Source organism: Curcuma longa, chromosome 13, assembly GCF_044706935.1.
Source record: "Curcuma longa cultivar G26 ecotype Majalengka, Jawa Barat chromosome 13, ITB_CL_G26_1.1, whole genome shotgun sequence".
Classification (NCBI taxonomy): domain Eukaryota; kingdom Viridiplantae; phylum Streptophyta; class Magnoliopsida; order Zingiberales; family Zingiberaceae; genus Curcuma; species Curcuma longa.
In genome coordinates, this window is record NC_133873.1 from 6,275,871 (window position 1) to 6,296,361 (window position 20,491).

General features: G+C 41.9%; 1 protein-coding gene and 1 pseudogene across 1 annotated transcript; both read left to right on the forward strand.

The window, feature by feature from the left end:
• The first annotated feature begins 1,745 nt into the window (after positions 1 to 1,745).
• Positions 1,746 to 5,699, forward strand: LOC141843952 (putative ATP-dependent helicase C29A10.10c). The gene is made up of 7 exons (XM_074731962.1): positions 1,746 to 1,838; positions 1,913 to 2,117; positions 2,256 to 2,602; positions 2,685 to 3,887; positions 4,038 to 4,365; positions 5,150 to 5,405; positions 5,480 to 5,699. The coding sequence occupies exons 1-7, from the start codon at positions 1,746 to 1,748 to the stop codon at positions 5,697 to 5,699; spliced, it is 2,652 nt and encodes an 883-aa protein (XP_074588063.1).
• A 3,431-nt stretch (positions 5,700 to 9,130) lies between these two features.
• LOC141843953 (helicase SEN1-like) lies at positions 9,131 to 20,491 on the forward strand (annotated as a pseudogene).

The window sequence follows — 20,491 nt, forward strand, 5'->3', positions numbered from 1 at the left end:
AGTGGCGTGGCGGGCCGGGCCGGCCCGCGATGCTGGGACATCCCAACTCAGCCCAGTGGGTTGCCAGTTAGACGGTTTAATTTATCAAAAAAATAAAAAAATATATAATTTTTTAAATTCATTAAATTTAAATTTTTATAAATAAATATTATAGGGAATAAATATTTTAAAGTTCGAGCGTGCATAAATTGTCATTTCAAATTTATCTAATAGAATCAAATAGGATTTATCATTAAATTTAGAATAAGATCAAAATTTTGTTTTAGATCGTTCTCACTCAAAATCGAATTTTGATTTAGATTATTGACATGAAATTTCCTCGTACACATTGTTCAGTTGAGGTGTCCTTGTACCCTAAGGCATGGCTAAGGTGGAAATCATATAGTAAGTTTGTCACATTAGCAAGGATGGATTCCTTGACGAAGTAAGGGAATTACCGTTTCACATAGGACTAACTTCAACTTTATGATTTACCTTTTTACATGTAGTTACAAAGCACTAGGGTCAACGTATGATCTTTTATCACATTTGAGATATCCATGTCCAATTGTAACTTTTCGATTTATCTCTTCACATATAATCATGAGACTGCGTGGAACTGTTGAGATGTCAAATTCACTTTTTATTGAAGTTGATGAAAAAATAAAGTACTTTTTCTTAAACAATCATTATTCAAAATTCATACAACTTATTCTATATATATATATATATATATATATATATATATATATATATATATATATATATATATATATATATATATATATATATATATATATATATATATATATATATATATATATATATATATATATATAATATTTTAATATCCCACATGTTTTATAATGCATAATTCGTTTTATAATGCGTAATTCGTCCACGATAGAATATTTGAAGTGTCTAAAGGGTTTCAAACACTAGAAACATGAACAATGATATTTTTTATTTTTATTATTTATTTTTTAAATTTATAATTAAGTTATTTAAAAATTTTTCTTTAGAATTTATAAGTTGGATTACATAAAAATTTTTAAAATAAAAAAAAAATTAAATTGAAAAAAATGGAATGTGCTAGATTGCTATCTTATACTTCTCATCCATCAGTACATGAGATCCCATGGATAACTAATTTTTTATTTCCAAAATTTTTTTATATTTGATACTATAATTAAATTTTTAAATATTTAAAAAAAATTAAATGACTTAATAGAAAAATATAAATAGCAAAGTGGTTTTCCAAATCTTTGCAAGAACTGCGCGGAGATTTTTTTGAATCGTTTCCAAAGCTGCGTATCTTCCCGTTTCCACTCCACTGCTCTCGATCGGCGTCATGTCCCCTCCTTCGCCTTCGCTCGGTGGAGCTCGAAGTCCGAAGAGAACAACCCTCAGCTTTTCCCTGCGCGCGCCACGAATTCCACCACCACCACCTCCTCCTCCTTCATCGCCTCTGCTTGCATCCCAGCACGACCGACACACCATAACTCTCTATCGACGTTTACGCTCAATCCTCATCTGCATGCATGCGCGCACGAACTCGTTACCGGATCCCATCGCTCAGAGATTGATCCGGCTTTACTCAGTGGAGTGCGAAGCCCGAAGCTAGCGCCTTTAATTCTCCTGCATGCATGTGGAAATGGAATCGCCATTTCTTCAAACTCATGGTGACACTACCTCGCTCCTCCCACAAAAAGAACTCGTCGTCTCCTACTCTGGCACCTCCAGAGCTGAAAACTGCAAGGCAAGCAATGTCTGACTCAGAAGGCCATGGCAGCTTAGCTGACCAAATCTTCTCATGGTCCATGGAGGATGTGCTCAACCCTGATTTCTTCAAGCACAAGGTAAAAATAGACTCTTTCTCTACTTGCACTCGTTGACAATCGAGTTTTTCAAGCCCTTTCCGCTTCATGTTTAGGTAGAGAGAATTCCGATGACCTTCGATACTGTCAGGAACTATTTGAGCTCCTTTACCTATCCACTCTTGGAAGAACTACGCGAAGAAATGTGCTCCAACCTGAAAGCCATATCCCGTGCTCCTTTTGTCAAAATAGAGCAATACGACTGCAAGAATCACAAGGAGCGTGTATATATCATGGATGTTGAACGTCCGGCTGATCGAGGCAAACTTCATGGTAGCGAAGCCAATGCACGCAAAGGAGGTGACAAAATGCCTGTCCGGAATTTCTCAAATAGAGGAAGAACTAGCTTTGCTAGACCACGAAAAGACGTTATTGGACCTCGGAGTTCCTCAGATGGAGGCAGAAGTGCTAGTTCCTATAGGCCACGCACCGGTGACATTCTTATCATGTCACAAAGTAGGCCATCAGATGGTTGTGTTACGATGATGGGTCAGGAATCATATATCTTACTTGAGGTAGTTGAGGATGAATCTCTAGGACTTCCACAGGGAAGTTTTCAAGTGAGAGCATCAAGAGATATTGATCTTTCAAGAGGTGGATATGAGCGCAAAGAAAAAAGTGGCTTTTTTGTGGTTTATCTATTGAACACGACAACGTACTCTAGAATCTGGAAGGCAATGAATATTGAGCTTGCAGAGAAGAGAAGTTTAGGTCTTATTTTCAAGGTGGTAGATGTTGACCAAAAGGTATGCAAATGATAGTTTCATCTTTGTAAATATATGTTGTTTTTGTTTGTATTTACTTTGTGGCAAATTGTCTTTTTGATAGGATGATATGGATGACATTTTGTTTGCATCAGAGTCTGATGTTGGTAGCATTCAAAACATTGAGATTGGATTGAATTTAACCAAGTTGTCACTCAATGAGTCTCAGACCAATGCAATACTGAGTTGCATATCGGAGAGAGAGAGTCAAAATGATACATCAATTAGCCTTATTTGGGGACCTCCTGGTACTGGAAAGACGAAGACAATCAGTGGTTTAGTGTGGCTATTAGATCAACTGAAATGCCGAACACTTATTTGTGCACCGACCAACAATGCTGTAAAAGAAATTGCATCACGCTTGTTGAAGCTACTGAAAGAATCCTCTGGGATCAGTCCATGTCGGTTGGGAGATGTTATTTTGTTTGGCAACGAAGAAAGATTGAAATTTGGTGATGATCTGAGAGATGTGTTTCTTGAGCACCGAGCAGATAGCTTAAAACGGTGCTTTGGAATTGGATTACAAACTGGCTGGAAGAATTGTCTTAGTTCATTACTAGAGTTATTTGAACATGGTGCAGTTTTGTACAAAACATTTTTACATAAAGAGAAGATGAAGGATGACGAGAATGACTACTATTTTGAGAATCAATCAAATCAGAGTGAGGAGACATTTCTATCGTTTGTTAGGAAAAAATTTGTATCTCTTTCAAAGGAATGCAGGGAGTGTTTCAATACTCTGTATGTACATATGCCCGCAGCTGCTTTGTCGGAAGTTTGCTGTAAACAAATTAAGGATCTTCTTGGTTCCCTTGAATGCTTTAACACTTTTCTCTTCAAGAAAGATGCAGGGAATGATCTGGAGAGAGTATTTAGATTCAGTTTGGAAGAACAAGACGAGTCTCTACTTGAATGTATCGATTTTGTTGGAAGCAACATCAATACATTTACCAACCTATTGAACTGGAAAATAGTTTGTTGTGGCAAAGCAAAATTACTTGAGCAGTCATTACATCTACCTTCATTTTCTGACAAGCTTAGCATCATGGATTTCTGCTTGCAAATGTCTAACCTTGTTATCTGTACAACATCAACTTCTGCAGGGTTATATAGATTGCCATTACCAAAGCCATTTGAGGTGGTGGTTATTGATGAAGCTGCACAGTTGAAAGAATGTGAATCTCTAATACCCTTGCAGGTCTCATCCATAAGCCATGCTGTCCTTGTCGGCGATGAATGTCAATTGCCTGCTCTTGTCAAAAGCAAGGTGCAAAGTAACTCTCATTTTCTATAATCTTGATAGCATTCACTTTATATCAAAATGGTCTGTAATTTAGTATATTTTCTGTACTATGTTCTGGCAATAGATTAACTTGTATATCTCTAATCATGTTGAATTTATGTTTTATCTTATTAGGTCTCAGAAAATGCAATGTTTGGTAGGAGTCTATTTGAAAGGTTAAGTCAATTAGGAAGCAAGAAACACCTTCTGAAAGTGCAGTATCGAATGTGTCCATCTATTAGTTTGTTTCCTCTCAAAAACTTTTATAACGCCAAGGTTTTCAATGGACCGAATGTCATCAAGGAGGACTACATAAAAAGATATCTTCCAGGAGAGATGTTTGGATCCTACTCTTTCATAAATATCACAGATGGAACCGAGAGTACTGACAACAATGGTCACAGTACGAAAAATGACTTGGAAGTTGTTGTTATCTTGGAAATTCTTAGAAGCCTTCATAGAGGTATGCATGTATTCTATAAGTCATAATGTTTACAGTTGTTTAATCAATCTCCAAATTCAACAAACTGCTAAACTTATATGCTTTTACCTTGAAAATAATGTAACTTGTTTTGTCTTTTCTCCCTACATTTCTCATGATTCATCGTTGTTTGTATTATTCACTGATCAATTAACTAATATATGGGTACAAGTGACCTTTTCATTAAACATTATGAGCTGCTGCCTTACAGAGACTTGCACCTATAATTTTTTAATATTTTTCTTTACATATGATACACTCATTTTGTCGCATAAATCCATCATAGCTATGTAATATAGCTATCATTTGTCTCACTAAATTCTACCAGACAACTCATAGTTTTGTATAGTAAAACTTTTTTACTTGTGTTCATTAAGTTTCTTCTGTTGTGTTCTGTTCTCATACTAAAATGAAGTTTTACTTTGTGAAGTTTATGATTGACTATTATGATGTTCTTTCAATGCTTAATGCACCAAGCCACTCTTTTCCGCAAACCTTTACACTGGACCAGCATTGGTGTTCTCAGTATTTCCCATACATTCGACAAACTTTAGTGTATATAACCTTCTATAACTGTATGCTAACTTTAACCATGTCTGTGAGTGAAACTTCTGATATTGTTGAATCCTCACTCCTTTAGCGAAGATGGATGATATGAAAGTTAGTGATACTATGACTTTCTTTGTGCACATCTTTGTTTTCATGGCAGAAAAGATCTATCTGTACTTTAGTGACAATTCTTTTTGCTACCTTTGAACTTTTGTAGCAACCTTGGAAACAATGCAAAGCTTTAGTGTTGGTGTCATCTGCCTTTACTCTGCACAAATTGTTGCTATTCAGAAGCAGTTAAGAAACATGAATCTGTCGAACTCGAACATGTCTCTTAAAATTAGCACAGTTGATGGGTTTCAAGGTAGCGAGGAAGATGTTATCATACTTAGCACAGTGAGATCCAATGCTGCTGGATCGATTGGGTTCATTGCTAATTCCAATCGAACAAACGTCGCATTGACAAGAGCAAGGTGTGTTCCTATGTTTCATTTTTTTTTTCAGTCATTGTTTCCCCAATGAGTTCTTTGAGACCTTTGTCTTGCAGATATTGCCTTTGGATATTGGGTAATGAACCTACATTAACTAGTAGTCAATCAGTATGGGCAAAAATAGTACTTGACGCAAAGGTTCGCGACTGCTTTTTCGATGCTACTGAGGATAAGAACATTGCAAAAGCAATCGATAGAGCGCGTGGTTTGCCAAGTGCTGTGGATTCTCTGAACTTCAACCGCCTTTGCATTAGTGAAAGTCTGAAGAAGGAATGAGCTAGTTTAATTTGCTACGCATGAGGATGTTCAAAACATCTTACCTTTTGTTGTTCATGCCTTAGCAACTGCACTTTTGATCTAAAGACTGGTTATTCGACTTTTTCTTATGAATTATATGAACTACTGCTGTGTGTTCTAAGTAAAGATAGTTTGAGTTTGTGGTAGTTTGTTGTGTGTTTTAACTTGTTTTCTTGAACTATATGGTTATGAACTATCATGGATTGTGACAAATGGATATGGTTTGCGAGATCATTAGCTTCTTCCTTATCAAAAGAAAAAGGGGCTCACTCAGGGATGACAATGGATCAGGTCTTGATCAGATTCAATATCCCAATGGATTGCGTCTCTCCATCCCCGTGCCATGCTTTGCTCTGCGAGGTTACGCATCGATGCCTGAAGTTAAGTTTTCCGCCGTCGCCATCGCCTTCAGTCGGCGACACGCCGCCATGAAGTCATTGTTAAGATTTAGGACAAACCGTGTTTTCTTTGCTTGCTTTTGCATCCATTTCGTTCAAGTGTTCGCTGCTTGTCCTAAATCTTAACAATGACTTCTTGGCGGCGTGTCGCCGACTGAAGGCGAAAAACCTAACTTCGGGCGCCAACGTGTAACCTCGCAGAGCAAAGCTTGGCGCGGGGACGGAGAGATGCAATTTTGGATTGGGGTTGGAAGGCTTAGGATAGGCGACGACGGCAACAATCTCTCTTGCAACTCTGTGAGATGGGGACGGGGAGGTGATGACAGCGGCGACGAACTCTCTCGTGGAGCTACGAGATCGGAACGGGGAGAGGCGACGGCGACGACGAGGTCTCTGAGATTGGGATCGAGACGGGGAGCTGACGAGAGGGGCAGGCTATGAGAGGGAGAGATCGAGATTAGGAGGTTAGGGTTAGGATTAGGATCGTGTTCACGGATTTAGATCAGAATTGGTTGCCACGGTCATGCAAATATAAGCACACAAGAGATCAAAACTATATATATATATATATAGAAATGCTATCCTGAGCATCCGCTTCCTACGCACCTGTGCGCACCTGCATCTCCACCGTCCATTTCATCGCGCGATAAACCGGAGCCGTTAAAAAATCGCGATTTGCACAGTATTTCTCCTCAGACCTTCGCTGCTTCCCGCCGCCCGTTCATCGCCGTCCGACCACCGATGGCCGCCGGACCGGACCCGTTGGAACCGCAACTCGCCGGCGGTCCGGCGGGTGCCGGATTCCGGCCCCGGTCGATGCGCCGGCGCCGGGCGCGTCGACCGCGGCCGGTCTCCGGCCCCGGTCGATGCGCCGGCGCCGGGCGCGTCGACCGCGGCCGGTCTCCGGCCCCGATTCGGCCGGAATCCGGTCGGATTCCGGCCGACAGTGGTGCCAGGCACTGTTGCCCTGGTTTCGGCCGGAATTCCGGCCGGATTCCGGCCCAATCCGGCCGGAATCCGATGCCGGAATGTGCGCCGGCGAGTCGCGATTCCAACGGATCCGGTCCGGCGGTCGTCGGTGGTCGGACGGCGATGAATGGCCGGCGGAAGCGCGTGGAGGTCGGCGGTCGGTGCGCACGGGTGCGTAGGAATCGGGTGCTCAGGATAGCCGTTCTCTCTCTATATATATATATATATAGAGAGAGAGAGCAGCTATCCTGAGCGACGGGTTATTACGCACCCCGTGCGCACTCCTCCGACGTTCGCGCGCTTCCGCCACCCGTTCATCGCCGTCCGACCACCGTCGGCCGCCGGACCAGATTCGTTGGAACCGCAACTCGACGGCGCACATCCCAGCATCGAATTTCGGCCGGATTGGGCCGGAATCCGACCGGAACTCCGGCCGAAACACGGCAGCAGTGGCTGGCGCCGCTGTCGCCCAGAATTCGGCCGGTGGCTGGCGCCGCTGTCCCCAGAATTCGGCCGGATTCTGGCCGAAATCCGGCCGGATTCCGACCAAATCGCGGCCGGAATCCGGCCACCTCAGGACCACCGGCGAGTTGCGGTTCCAACGGGCCCGGTCTGGAAGCTAACGGTGGTCGGACGGCGATGAACGGGCGGCGGGAAGCGGCGGAGGTCCGAGGAGAAACACTGTGCAATCGTGATTTTTTGGACGGCTGAGATTGAGCGCACGATCGGATGAACGGCCGGGATGGAAGTGCTCAGGAAATCGGTGCTCAGCATAGCACTCTTATATATATATATATATATATATATATATAGAGAGAGAACTGATCTCCTGCGCTCCGCTCACCTGCGCTACCCGTGCGCGACAGCCGACCTCCTTCCGTTCATCGCCGCCGTTCTTCGTCGTCCGATCACCGTTGGCCGCAATCCCGGACTCGTTGGAAGCGCAACTCGACGGCGCACACATCGGCACCGGATTCCGGCCGGATTGGGCCGGAATCCGGCCGGAATTCCGGCCGAAACAGGGCAGACACGGTGGCGCCCGCTTTCGCCGGAAATCGGCCGGATTCCGGCCGAATCACGGCCGGAGACCGGCCGCGGTCGACGCGCCGGCGCCGGGCGCGTCGACCGCGGCCGGTCTCCGGCCGTGATTCGGCCGGAATCCGGTCGATTTCGGCCGGAATCGGCCAACAGTAGCTGTTGCCCGATTCCGGCCGAAATTCGGCCGGATTCAGGCCGAATTTGGCCGGAATCCGACCACCGGACCCGGCGCCGGTGAGTTGCGCATCCATCGGCTCCGGTCCGGTGGCCGGAGATGGCCGGACGCCGGTGAACAGCTGCGGTGAAGGAGCAAACGTCCGAGAAGAAACACTGTGCGTCGATCGGAGAAACGGACGGTCTCGATTGTTTCGCGCACGAGGAGCGCAGGATAGCGGAGCGCAGGAGATCAATTTCCTATATATATATATATATATATAGAGAGAGAGAGAGAGAGAGAGAGAGAGAGATAGAGAGAGAGTTTTGCTATGCTGGCGATGATTGTCGACGGCGTGGAGCGGATGACGGCGATTTTGGAATCTCGAATCGGTTTGGAGCAGACGACAGGGAGGGAAACTATTTTAGGAGAAGGCGGGATTTTGTTTCGTTGCCACGGTAGATGCACGCGAACGGAGAAATCCCAACCACATCAGCGCGTCGCGGACGAGTCGCGCACAGCTCGTTGCGCATGCAGCATAGCAACTCTAATATATATATAATTTTATTGATGAATATAATTTATAAATATTATTCACGGATTAATAAATTAAACATATTTATTTAAATTTATTTATTTAATTTAATAAATTATATATTCAAACTCGATCACGGCAATGGTCTTATGCATGCATGTAGGAAATCATAAACGTATCTCCATCCCCACTCACCTGTGGGAATGATCCAGGTTTGCTCAGTGGAGTTCGCGAAGTCCGAAGCGACGACTCTGCTTCTTCTCCTTGACCTTGCATGTGAAATAATGGATCGAATCGCCATTTCTTCAACTTCACGATGACACTCACCTCTAACACAATCACCAGAGCTGAACAGGTGGTCGCTGCACCTTCAATGGCCGACGTAGAATGCCATCGTAGCCTAGAGGACACAATTCTCTCATGGTCCATGGAGGACGTGCTAAACCCTCATTTCTTAAAGAACAAGGTAATTAAACAGTCTCTCTAAGTCAGTAAGTCTACTCGCCCCTCCTTCCTTCATGCATGTTAATGATCGAACAGTCTCCTTCATGTTCAGGTGGAGACTATTCCCATGGCCTTCGACGCCGTCGAGAACTACTTGAGCTCGTTTACTTATCCATTATTGGAAGAACTACGCACAGAAATGTGCTCTAACCTGCGAGCCATATCCCGTGCTCCTTTTGCCAAAGTACATAAACTACTCAAGTGCGCAAATCGCAAACAACACACATATCTCATATCGCCGAGCATAGATGGAGGCAGAAGTAGCAGTTTTTATACGCCCCGTAGAGGCGATATTGTTGCATTATCAAAAGGTCGGCCATCACATGGTTCTGTTCGGATGGGGATGCCGGGTTGGGAATTCAGTTGCCTTCTTGAAGTAGTCGAGGGTAAGAATTTTGAAGTCAGAGCATCAGAAGACATCGATGTCTCTAGCGATGGCAATGACTGCAAAGAAACAAGTAGCTATTTTGTGTTTTTTCTACTGAACACGATAGCATACTCTCGAATCTGGAATGCAATGAATTCTAAGCTCGCATAGGATGGAAACTTTGGTCTTCTTCACAAGGTGTTGGATTTTGTCCCAGAGGTATATATGCTAATAGTATGTAACATATTCTTTTTGTTTGCATTTAATTTGTTGTGAATTGTTTTGGGGGCAGGATGACAAGGGTAATGTTTCATCTGCATCCGATTCTGCCATTGGCAACATCCAAAACATCGATATCCGATCGAGTTTAGCCAAATTGTCACTGAATGATTCTCAGACCAATGCGATAGTGAGTTGCATATCGGCAAGAGAATGCCATGATAAACAACAATCCATCAGCCTTGTTTGGGGACCTCCTGGAACTGGAAAGACCAAAACGATCAGTGGTTTAGTGTGGCTATTAGATCAGTTGAGATGTAAAAGGAGTTGTGTCGAGCTTGCTGAAGCTACTGAAAGAATCCTCTGGGATCGATCCATGTCGCTTAGGAGATGTGGTTTTGTTTGGCAATGAAGGAAGGATGAAGATTGGTCATGATCTGCGAGATGTGTTTCTTCAGCACCGAGCAAATACGCTAAAATGGTGCTTACAAACTGGATGGGAGTCTTGTCTTAGATCATTACTGAATTTCTTCGAACATGATACAATTCTGTACAAAAAGAAATTGGATAAGAATCCATCAAGTCATAGAGAGGCGATTTTTCTGTCATTTGTTAGGCAAAAATTTGCATCTCTTTTAAAGGAATGCAGAGGGTGTTTCAATAGCTTGTGTGTTCATATGCCAGCAGCTGCTTTGTCGAACGTTGGCTGCGAACACATGAAGGACCTTCTTTGTTCGCTCGAACGCTTTAACACTCTTCTCTCAAAGAAAGATGCAGCAAATAATCTTGAGTATGTATTTGGATCCAGTTACCAAGAACAAGAGCTGTCTTTGTCTGAATTTGGTAGCAACACCAGTACCTTTATCATGCTACTTGAGACGAGAACAGTTTGTGTTAACAATATAAAATTACTCGAGCAATCTTTATGCCTACCTTCATTCTCTAACAAACTTGCCATCATGGATTTCTGCCTGGAATCGGCCAACCTCGTTTTCTGCACAGCATCAATGTCTGCCAAGATATTGAATTTAAAGAAACCATTTGAGATGGTGGTAATTGATGAAGCTGCTCAGATAAAAGAATGTGAATCTTTAATACCCTTGCAGATCTCTTCTATAAGCCATGCTGTTCTTGTTGGTGATGAATGTCAATTGCCTCCTCTTGTCAAAAGCAAGGTGCGAATTTCCATGTCTCTATCCAAAAGTATCTGCTTATGGCTATACATTAACTTGTATATCAATCAGGTTGCAGAAAATGCGATGTTTGGTAGGAGTCTATTTGAAAGGTTGAGTAAATTAGGATTCAAGAAACACCTTCTGAATGTGCAGTATCGCATGCATCCATCTATCAGCTTGTTTCCTCTTGAAAGATTCTATAACTCCAAAGTAATCAATGGACCAAATGTCATTAAAAAGGATTACACAAGAAGATTTCTTCCTGGAGAGATGTTTGGATCCTACTCTTTCATAAATATTGTAGATGGAACCGAGAGTTCTGACAGCCTTTGTCACAGGAAGAAAAACGACATGGAAGTTGTTGTTATCTTGCAAATTCTTAGAAGCCTTCATTCAGGTATGTGTTGTGGTTTCATATTACTGACTATCAATCAATCAGCTAGCTTTATATATACTTCCTAGTGTTTACAGTAGCTTAATAAATCTGATAAACTGCTAACTTTTGTAGCAACCTTGAAAAGTATGAACAGAATTAGCGTCGGTGTTATCTGTCCTTACTCTGCACAAGTTGTTGCAGTCGAGGAGCAAGTAAGGAAAAAGCTTCCATTGAGCTCAAACATGCCTGTTAAAGTTAGCACAGTCGATGGGTTTCAAGGTAGTGAGGAAGATGTTATCATACTCAGCACAGTGAGATCCAATGCTGGTGGTTCAATTGGGTTTGTTTCTGATCCTAATCGCACAAATGTTGCACTGACCAGAGCAAGGTATGATCCTATGTTTCATTTTTTTCCCAATGTGTTTTGTAAGACTTTTGAATTTCAGATACTGCCTCTGGATATTGGGTAATGAACCTACATTAAGTAGAAGTCATTCGATATGGGCAAAAATAGTACAAGATGCAAAAGATCGTCGCTGCTTTTTTAATGCTACTGAGGACGAGAACATCGCTAAAAGAAATCAACAGAACATGTTGTTCCTCAAGCGCTATAGATCCTCTCAACTTCGACGGCCTACGCATTTAGTGAAAGTCCAAAGAAGGTACATATACACTGTCATATGAAATTATGACAATCAATTTTGTGATAATGTGAATGATTCAGTTTGCATTTTGTTATCATATTTATACTTATTTCACTTTGTTTTTGGATGAACATATGATTCCAAACTCTAGTCGTTATGGAAATGCTTTGAAATATTCTGAAGTTTCTAAAGGCAAAATGCCTTTCTCAAGACACATGATTATTTCAAATAGTTCATTCAACAAAAAGTCTGATTCTGTGTTCTTGTAGTTGTTGTCTATTTATGTTGTTGTTGATGATATGATTTTAAGTGTTGAATAATATCAATTGACATGGTTGAAATGTATTCTTTTGGCCATCAATCAATACCGATACTTTGTTCGCACTTGAAAGTGTTAATGTGATAACACTTTGCTTGCCTTGATCGGAAAAACATCAACCATATTTTTGTGATGCATCCTTCGACTTTGTCTACTGATTATGCAAGGAGATAAAATTTTATGAAAATAGAGGGAAGGAGAAGGTGGGTAGCACCAATTGTTGCTTTAATAGTGATCTAGAGGAGGGATGCTAGAGTCATAAAAACATACTTATACATAAATATCTTAATATTGTAATTGTTTCAACTCTAGTTGGGTCAGTCTAAGGTCAATTAACAATTGTTAAACAATAAGATAATGGATGTATGGAGAAATCAATATTAATACTAGATGTCTTCCATTGGATATTGGAAAATTACATCGATGATCTCTTCGAGGTTCTACAACAGCCACCACTTCCATTTGATTTAGGATACTAATTTTGGTTGTAGTAAGATATCATCATGAGTTAAGATGTTAGTAGTATTTTGCAACTTATTAAGTGTTAAATAATTTTAGGATTAGAACTCATTTGATATTTTAAGAATTTTAACGTGAGTTGTTTTTTGTTAGTTAGCCTTACCCATCTCTATGTAGTCTTGACGCAATGGTAAAATTGTCAGCATGTGATCTTGTGGTCATGGTTTGTGTCGTATAAACAATCTTTTTCAAAATGCAAAGTAAAGTTGCGTATAATAGACCCAATGTTATCTGACCCTTCATGGAGGCCCCGTACTGATGGAAGCTTCATGCATCGAGCTGCCCTTAGTCTTACCCATCTCCATCTTAGTAGGATTAAAAATGTTGTACTTAGTATATCAATTAAATGAGTTTCCTATGCACTATTGTTTTGCTTGCATTGTTCTCTTAGTAGGAATTGTCTTTAAAATGGTTCAAATATTATTGTACTATTTCTATAAGTAATTTAGTTTAGAAATATAATTTATGTTTAGAAACTAATAAAGATGAAGAATGTACTACTAGAATGGATAAAAATGGCAATAAAGAGTTGGAGATAAAAAATCTATTTCATTTTAAGATTGCAATCCAATCTATGTAGAAGAAATAATCCATAAGCCTTATCCCCACGTCGTTATTTATTCGTTTATCTTTTGATAATTTTTATCCTACAACGTAACGTTAGTGGTTTATCATTTCCTAGTTTATAGCTTACGTGGCATTTAGTTTGTGGCTTAAGTGACGTGGATTCTTATCTCTTTTGGTGTATAAATACACCTCCGAAGGCTGTAACTTTTCATTCATTGAAATAAAGCATTTCCTCTTTTCGTTGCTTTCGTTATTCCTCGCTGCCTTCTTCTTTTCGGTGTTTTTTTTCTTTGTGCTGCTGTGGTTTTGTAGATTCTGAGCCAACAATTGGTATCAGAGCCTTGAATCCACGATTCTACAAACATGTCGGGCATCCCACAAGCTGCTGCGAAGGAGAACGGCGGAGTGCCATTTCTCTATCCGATGCTAAGCCCTCACAATTACACTGTGTGGGCAATCAAGACAGAGGCGATTCTTGATGCCCAGGGAGTCTGGGAGGCGGTAGAGCCAGCAGAAGGAGCCCAAGTAGATGCAAAGAAGGACAAAAAGGCACGTGCATATATCTTGCAGTGTGTCCCCGAAGACATCCTTCTCCAAATCGCAAATAAGAAGACGGCGAAGGAAGTCTGGGATAGCCTCAAGACGAGGTATCTTGGTAGTGATCGGGTGAAGAAGGCACGCGTACAAACGTTGAAGAGCGAATTTGACGCCCTCCGGATGAAGGAGAACGAGACGATTGATGAGTTTGCTGGGAAACTCAGTGCCATGAGCAGCAAATTCTCCACCCTTGGTGCCACACTTGAAGATTCCTCTCTGGTAAAGAAGTTACTCGATTCTGTCCCTGACAAATTCTTCCCTATTGTTGCCGGTATTGAGCAGTTCCACGACCTTGAGACTATGCCGTTCGAGGAGGCTATAGGGCGATTGAAGGCGTATGAGGAACGAACACTACGATTACATGGCAACACCAACAACACTGAAGGTGAGCTCCTACTTACTCATGCCGAATGGCAAATGCGACAGAAGGGGAGAAATGTGGACACTTCATCAGGAGGCAAGGGGCGTGGATCCAGCAATCCCAGTCGTGGCAATTGGCGTGGGCGTGGGCGAGGGCGCGGACGTGGCCGTGGTACGCAGCGCCAAGACAGTGCAGAAGGCACTAGCGGCAACAACAGTGGCGCTCGTGACAAGAAACATATAAAATGTTTCAATTGTGAGAAAATGGGGCATTATGCGTCTGAATGCTACAACAAGCGTCGTGATGAAGCTCACCTCACTTGTGCCACCGATGAAGAGCCAGCACTGATGATGACCGTGTCCCACGAGGAGTCTCACACAAGGCGTGAGCGGCAGGATATCATTCTACTCAGCGAAGAAAGGTTTCTACCGGATATGTATCGTAGCGAAACAAAAGGAGAAGATAAAGACGTCTGGTATCTTGACAACGGTGCCAGCAACCACATGACCGGCCATCGCGAGAAGTTTCAAGAATTAGATGAAACCATCACCGGGAGGGTGAGATTTGGCGATGGATCAACCATTGAGATAATGGGCAAGGGAACGGTTGTGTTCGAATGCAAGAATGGCGATCAGAAGGCTCTCCACGAGGTATACTACATTCCAAAACTTTGTAGTAATATTATGAGTCTTGGTCAATTGACAGAAACTGGGAACGAGGTGCACATGGAAGGAGATACCATGAAGGTGATTGATAGGAGCGGGAAGCTCTTGATGCGGGTAAAGCGAACACAAAATCGCTTGTACAAGATAACCTTGAAGACATTCAAGCAAGTATGTCTCATAGCAAGCCTAGAAGACCCAACCTGGTTATGGCATGCAAGACTCGGACATGTCAATTTTCAGGACTTGAAGCTTTTGGGGGAGAAGAAATTGGCAGTTGGTGTGCCACTATTGCCCCAGCCAAACAAGCTTTGCGAGGTGTGTGTGATGGCCAAGCATGCAAGGTCACCATTCCCGTACCAAGCAAATTTTAGAGCAGAGAAGCCGTTAGAACTCCTCCATGCTGATATTTGCGGGCCAATCTCGCCATGTACACTCGCCGGTAACAAGTATTTATTTCTGATTGTTGATGATTTCACAAGGTGGATGTGGGTGTTTCTATTGGCAGCAAAGAATGATGCATTCCAAGCATTCAAGAAGTTCAAAGTCTTAACGGAGAACAAGACTGGATACAAGATCAGAACACTTCGAACAGACCGAGGCGGCGAGTTTCTATCCACGGAGTTCACTCAGTTCTGTGAAAATGAAGGAATCGAGCGGCATCTTACGGCTCCCTACACACCCCAACAGAATGGTGTTGTGGAGCGCCGTAATCGCACCGTGATGGCCATGGCAAGATCGCTCCTCAAGGGTACACATATGCCGGCAAGGTTCTGGGGAGAGGCGGTTAGGCATGCTGTCTATCTGCTAAACCGTCTCCCAACTAAGGCGCTAGGAGACCGTACCCCATTTGAAGCTTGGATGGGGATGAAGCCACATCTTGCCCACTTGAGGGTGTTCGGTTGTGTTGCATATGTGAAAAACACAACCCCTCACCTTAAGAAACTTGACGACAGAAGTTCACCCATGGTATACTTGGGTGTCGAGGAAGGCTGCAAAGCTCATCGGCTATTTGATCCAAGGCGTGGCAAGCTACAAGTAAGTAGAGATGTTATATTTCAAGAAAATTGTGAATGGACATGGAATGCAGGTGCTAACAATGAAGAAAATTTGCCGGAGTTTATTATGTTGGATGCATCCTATTCCGACGAGCCGATTGTTGCAGCAGATGCTGAGGCAGGAGTGGAAGAGGTCGCACCAACACCAGAAGCCGTGGTGCCCATGACAAGTGTGTCAAGTCCATCTACACCATCATCGAACGCCGATGCAGCTACCTCATCTTCGGAATCAAATACACCCGAGTCTTATGAAGGACCAGTCCGTTATAGATCCCTTGCCGATATCTACGCCAACACTGAGGAAATTGTTGGTATTAATGAAGAGGTGATGATGGTGCTGTCTGAAGAGCCGACATGTTACCAAGAGGCTGCAACCGAGGCTTGCTGGTACAAAGCAATGGAGGAGGAACTGAAGTCTATCAAGATGAACAAGACTTGGACCCTAACTGAACTCCCATTAGGCCACAAACCTATCGGCCTAAAGTGGGTGTTCAAACTGAAGAAAGATGCAGATGGGAAAGTCATTAAGCATAAAGCAAGGTTAGTGGCGAAAGGCTATGTACAAAGACACGGCATCGACTTTGAAGAGGTATTTGCACCTGTCGCTAGACTTGATACTGTTCGAGTAATTCTTGCGCTTGCAGCAAATCAAAGCTGGGAGGTACACCATCTAGATGTGAAGTCAGCATTTCTCAACGGAGAGTTAAAAGAAGAAATATATGTCACTCAACCGGAAGGGTTTGAGGTACCAAATCAAAAGGATAAGGTGTACAGATTGTCCAAGGCCCTCTATGGACTGCGGCAAGCTCCACGAGCCTGGAACATGCGACTGAACAGGAGCCTAGAAGAGCTTGGCTTCAAAAAATGTACGCAAGAACATGCAGTATATACAAGGCGTAAAGGAGAAGTAAGTATACTTGTTGGAGTATATGTCGATGATCTCATCGTGACAGGAAGTAGCACAGAAAACATCAACAAGTTCAAACAACAAATGATGGCAGAATTTGAGATGAGTGATTTGGGTCTTCTCTCCTACTACTTAGGGATTGAAGTGGAGCAACAGAAGAGCCGGATTTTACTTAGACAATCAGCTTATGCCAAGAAAATTCTATCTCATTTCAAGATGGCAGACTGCAACGCTACAAAGCATCCAATGGAACCCAAGACACAGCTGCATAAGGACTTGGAAGGGACTCCAGTTGACGCCACGGAGTATAGACGCCTCATTGGTTGCTTGAGATATTTGTTACACACACGGCCGGACCTGTCATATTCTGTCGGAATGGCGAGCAGATACATGGAGAAGCCTACAATCATGCATCATAAGGCGGTCAAACAAATTCTCAGGTATTTAAAAGGTACAATTTATTTTGGGCTTGTTTACATAAAAGGACCTCAGGAATTTGGTATATTCGGCTACTCGGATAGTGATTTAGCCGGGATCTCGATGGAAGGAAAAGCACAAGTGGAATGACTTTCTATTTTAATGAAAGTCTGGTATCCTGGAATTCACAAAAGCAGAAGACAGTGGCACTTTCATCTTGCGAAGCAGAGTTCATGGCAGCCACAACTGCGGCCTGCCATGCTTTATGGTTAAGGAGCCTTGTCAGCGAACTAACTGGTGTAGAGCCGAAGCCGGTAACATTATTTGTTGATAACAAATCTGCCATAGCTCTTATGAAGAATCCGGTATTCCATGGTCGAAGCAAGCATATAGATACAAGATTCCACTTTATCAGAGAATGTGTTGAAAAGAGGCAGATTGAGGTTGAGTTTATTAATACCGGAGAACAGCGAGCCGATGTATTAACTAAAGCATTGTCAGGAGTGAAGTTAGCTGCGATGCGACAATTACTCGGCGTCCGTGATTTACAACCATGTCAGGATTAGGGGGAGTAATGTGAGAAATAATCCTGATATGATAAGCCTTATCCCCACGTCGTTATTTATTCGTTTATCTTTTGATAATTTTTATCCTACAACGTAACGTTAGTGGTTTATCATTTCCTAGTTTATAGCTTACGTGGCATTTAGTTTGTGGCTTAAGTGACGTGGATTCTTATCTCTTTTGGTGTATAAATACACCTCCGAAGGCTGTAACTTTTCATTCATTGAAATAAAGCATTTCCTCTTTTCGTTGCTTTCGTTATTCCTCGCTGCCTTCTTCTTTTCGGTGTTTTTTTTCTTTGTGCTGCTGTGGTTTTGTAGATTCTGAGCCAACAAGCAAAGAAAGATGCAGCAAATAATCTTGAGTATGTATTTGGATCCAGTTACCAAGAACAAGATCAGCTGTCTTTGTCTGAATTTGGAAGCAACACCAATACCTTTATCATGCTACTTGAGACGAGAACAGTTTGTGTTGACAACATAAAATTGCTCGAGCAATCTTTATGCCTACCTTCATTCTCTAACAAACTTGCCGTCATGGATTTCTGCCTGGAATCGGCCAACCTCGTTTTCTGCACAGCATCAATGTCTGCCAAGATATTGAATTTAAAGAAACCATTTGAGATTGTGGTAATTGATGAAGCTGCTCAGATAAAAGAATGTGAATCTTTAATACCCTTGCAGATCTCTTCTATAAGCCATGCTGTTCTTGTTGGTGATGAATGTCAATTGCCTCCTCTTGTCAAAAGCAAGGTGCGAATTTGTTTGTCTTCTATAATCTTAATAATATTCACTCTCTATCAAAAAGTATCTGTAGTTATGGCTATGCATTAACTTGTATATCAATCAGGTTTCAGAAAATGCGATGTTTGGTAGGAGTCTATTTGAAAGGTTGAGTAAATTAGGATTCAAGAAACACCTTCTGAATGTGCAGTATCGCATGCATCCATCTATCAGCTTGTTTCCTCTTGAACGATTCTACAACTCCAAAGTAATGAATGGACCAAATGTCATTAAGGAGGACTACACAAGAAGATTTCTTCCTGGAGAGATGTTTGGATCCTACTCTTTCATAAATATTGTAGATGGAACCGAGAGTTCTGACAGCCTGTCACAGGAAGAAAAACGACATGGAAGTTGTCGTTATCTTGCAAATTCTTAGAAGCCTTCATTCAGGTATGTGTTGTGGTTTCATATTACTGACTATCAATCAATCAGCTAGCTTTATATATACTTCCTAGTGTTTACAGTAGCTCTTGTTTGAACTTTTGTAGCAACCATGAAAAGTATGAACAGAATTAGCGTCGGTGTTATCTGTCCTTACTCTGCACAAGTTGTTGCAGTCGAGGAGCAAGTAAGGAAAAAGCTTCCATTGAGTTCAAACATGCCTGTTAAAGTTAGCACAGTCGATGGGTTTCAAGGTAGTGAGGAAGATGTTATCATACTCAGCACAGTGAGATCCAATGCTGGTGGTTCAATTGGGTTTGTTTCTGATCCTAATCGCACAAATGTTGCACTGACCAGAGCAAGGTATGATCCTATGTTTCATTTTTTTCCCAATGTGTTTTGTAAGACTTTTGAATTTCAGATACTGCCTCTGGATATTAGGTAATGAACCTACATTAAGTATTAGTCAATCGATATGGGCAAATATAGTACAAGATGCAAAAGATCGTCGCTGCTTTTTTAATGCTACTGAGGACGAGAACATTGCTAAAAGTTCATCGCTGTTGTTCAAACGCTATAGATTCTCTCAACTTCGACGGCCTACACATTTAGTGAAAGTCCAAAGAAGGTAGGTACATTATATATTGTGTAGTTACCAACTGCAAATCCATTATATACTTTGTCATATGAAATTATGAGAATCAATTTTGTGATGATGTAAATGATTCAGTTTGTATTTTGTTATCATATTTACACTTATTTCACTTTAATTTGTTTTAGGATGAACATATGATTCCAAACTCTAGTCATTATGGAAATACTTCCAAATATTCTGAAGCTTCTAAAGGCAAAATGCCTTTCTGGAGACACATGATTTCAAATAGTTCATGCAACAAAGAGTATGATTCTGCACAATATCAGTCATTTAAATTAATTCTGTCATCCTCAGTACATCTGACTTATGATTTAGAAGATACTACATTGTATATGTATTGTGTTCTTGTACTTGTTGTCTATTTATGTTGTTGTGGATGATATGATTGAAATGTGTTCTTTTGGCCATCGATCAATACCAATACTTTGTTTGCACTTGAAAGTGTTAATGTAATAACACTTTGCTTGCCTCGATTGGAAAACATCAACCATATTTTTGTGATGCATCCTTCAACTTTGTCTACTGATTATGCGAGGAGATAAAACTTTATGAAAAGAGAGGGAAGGAGAAGGTGGGTTGCATTAATAGTGATCTAGAGGA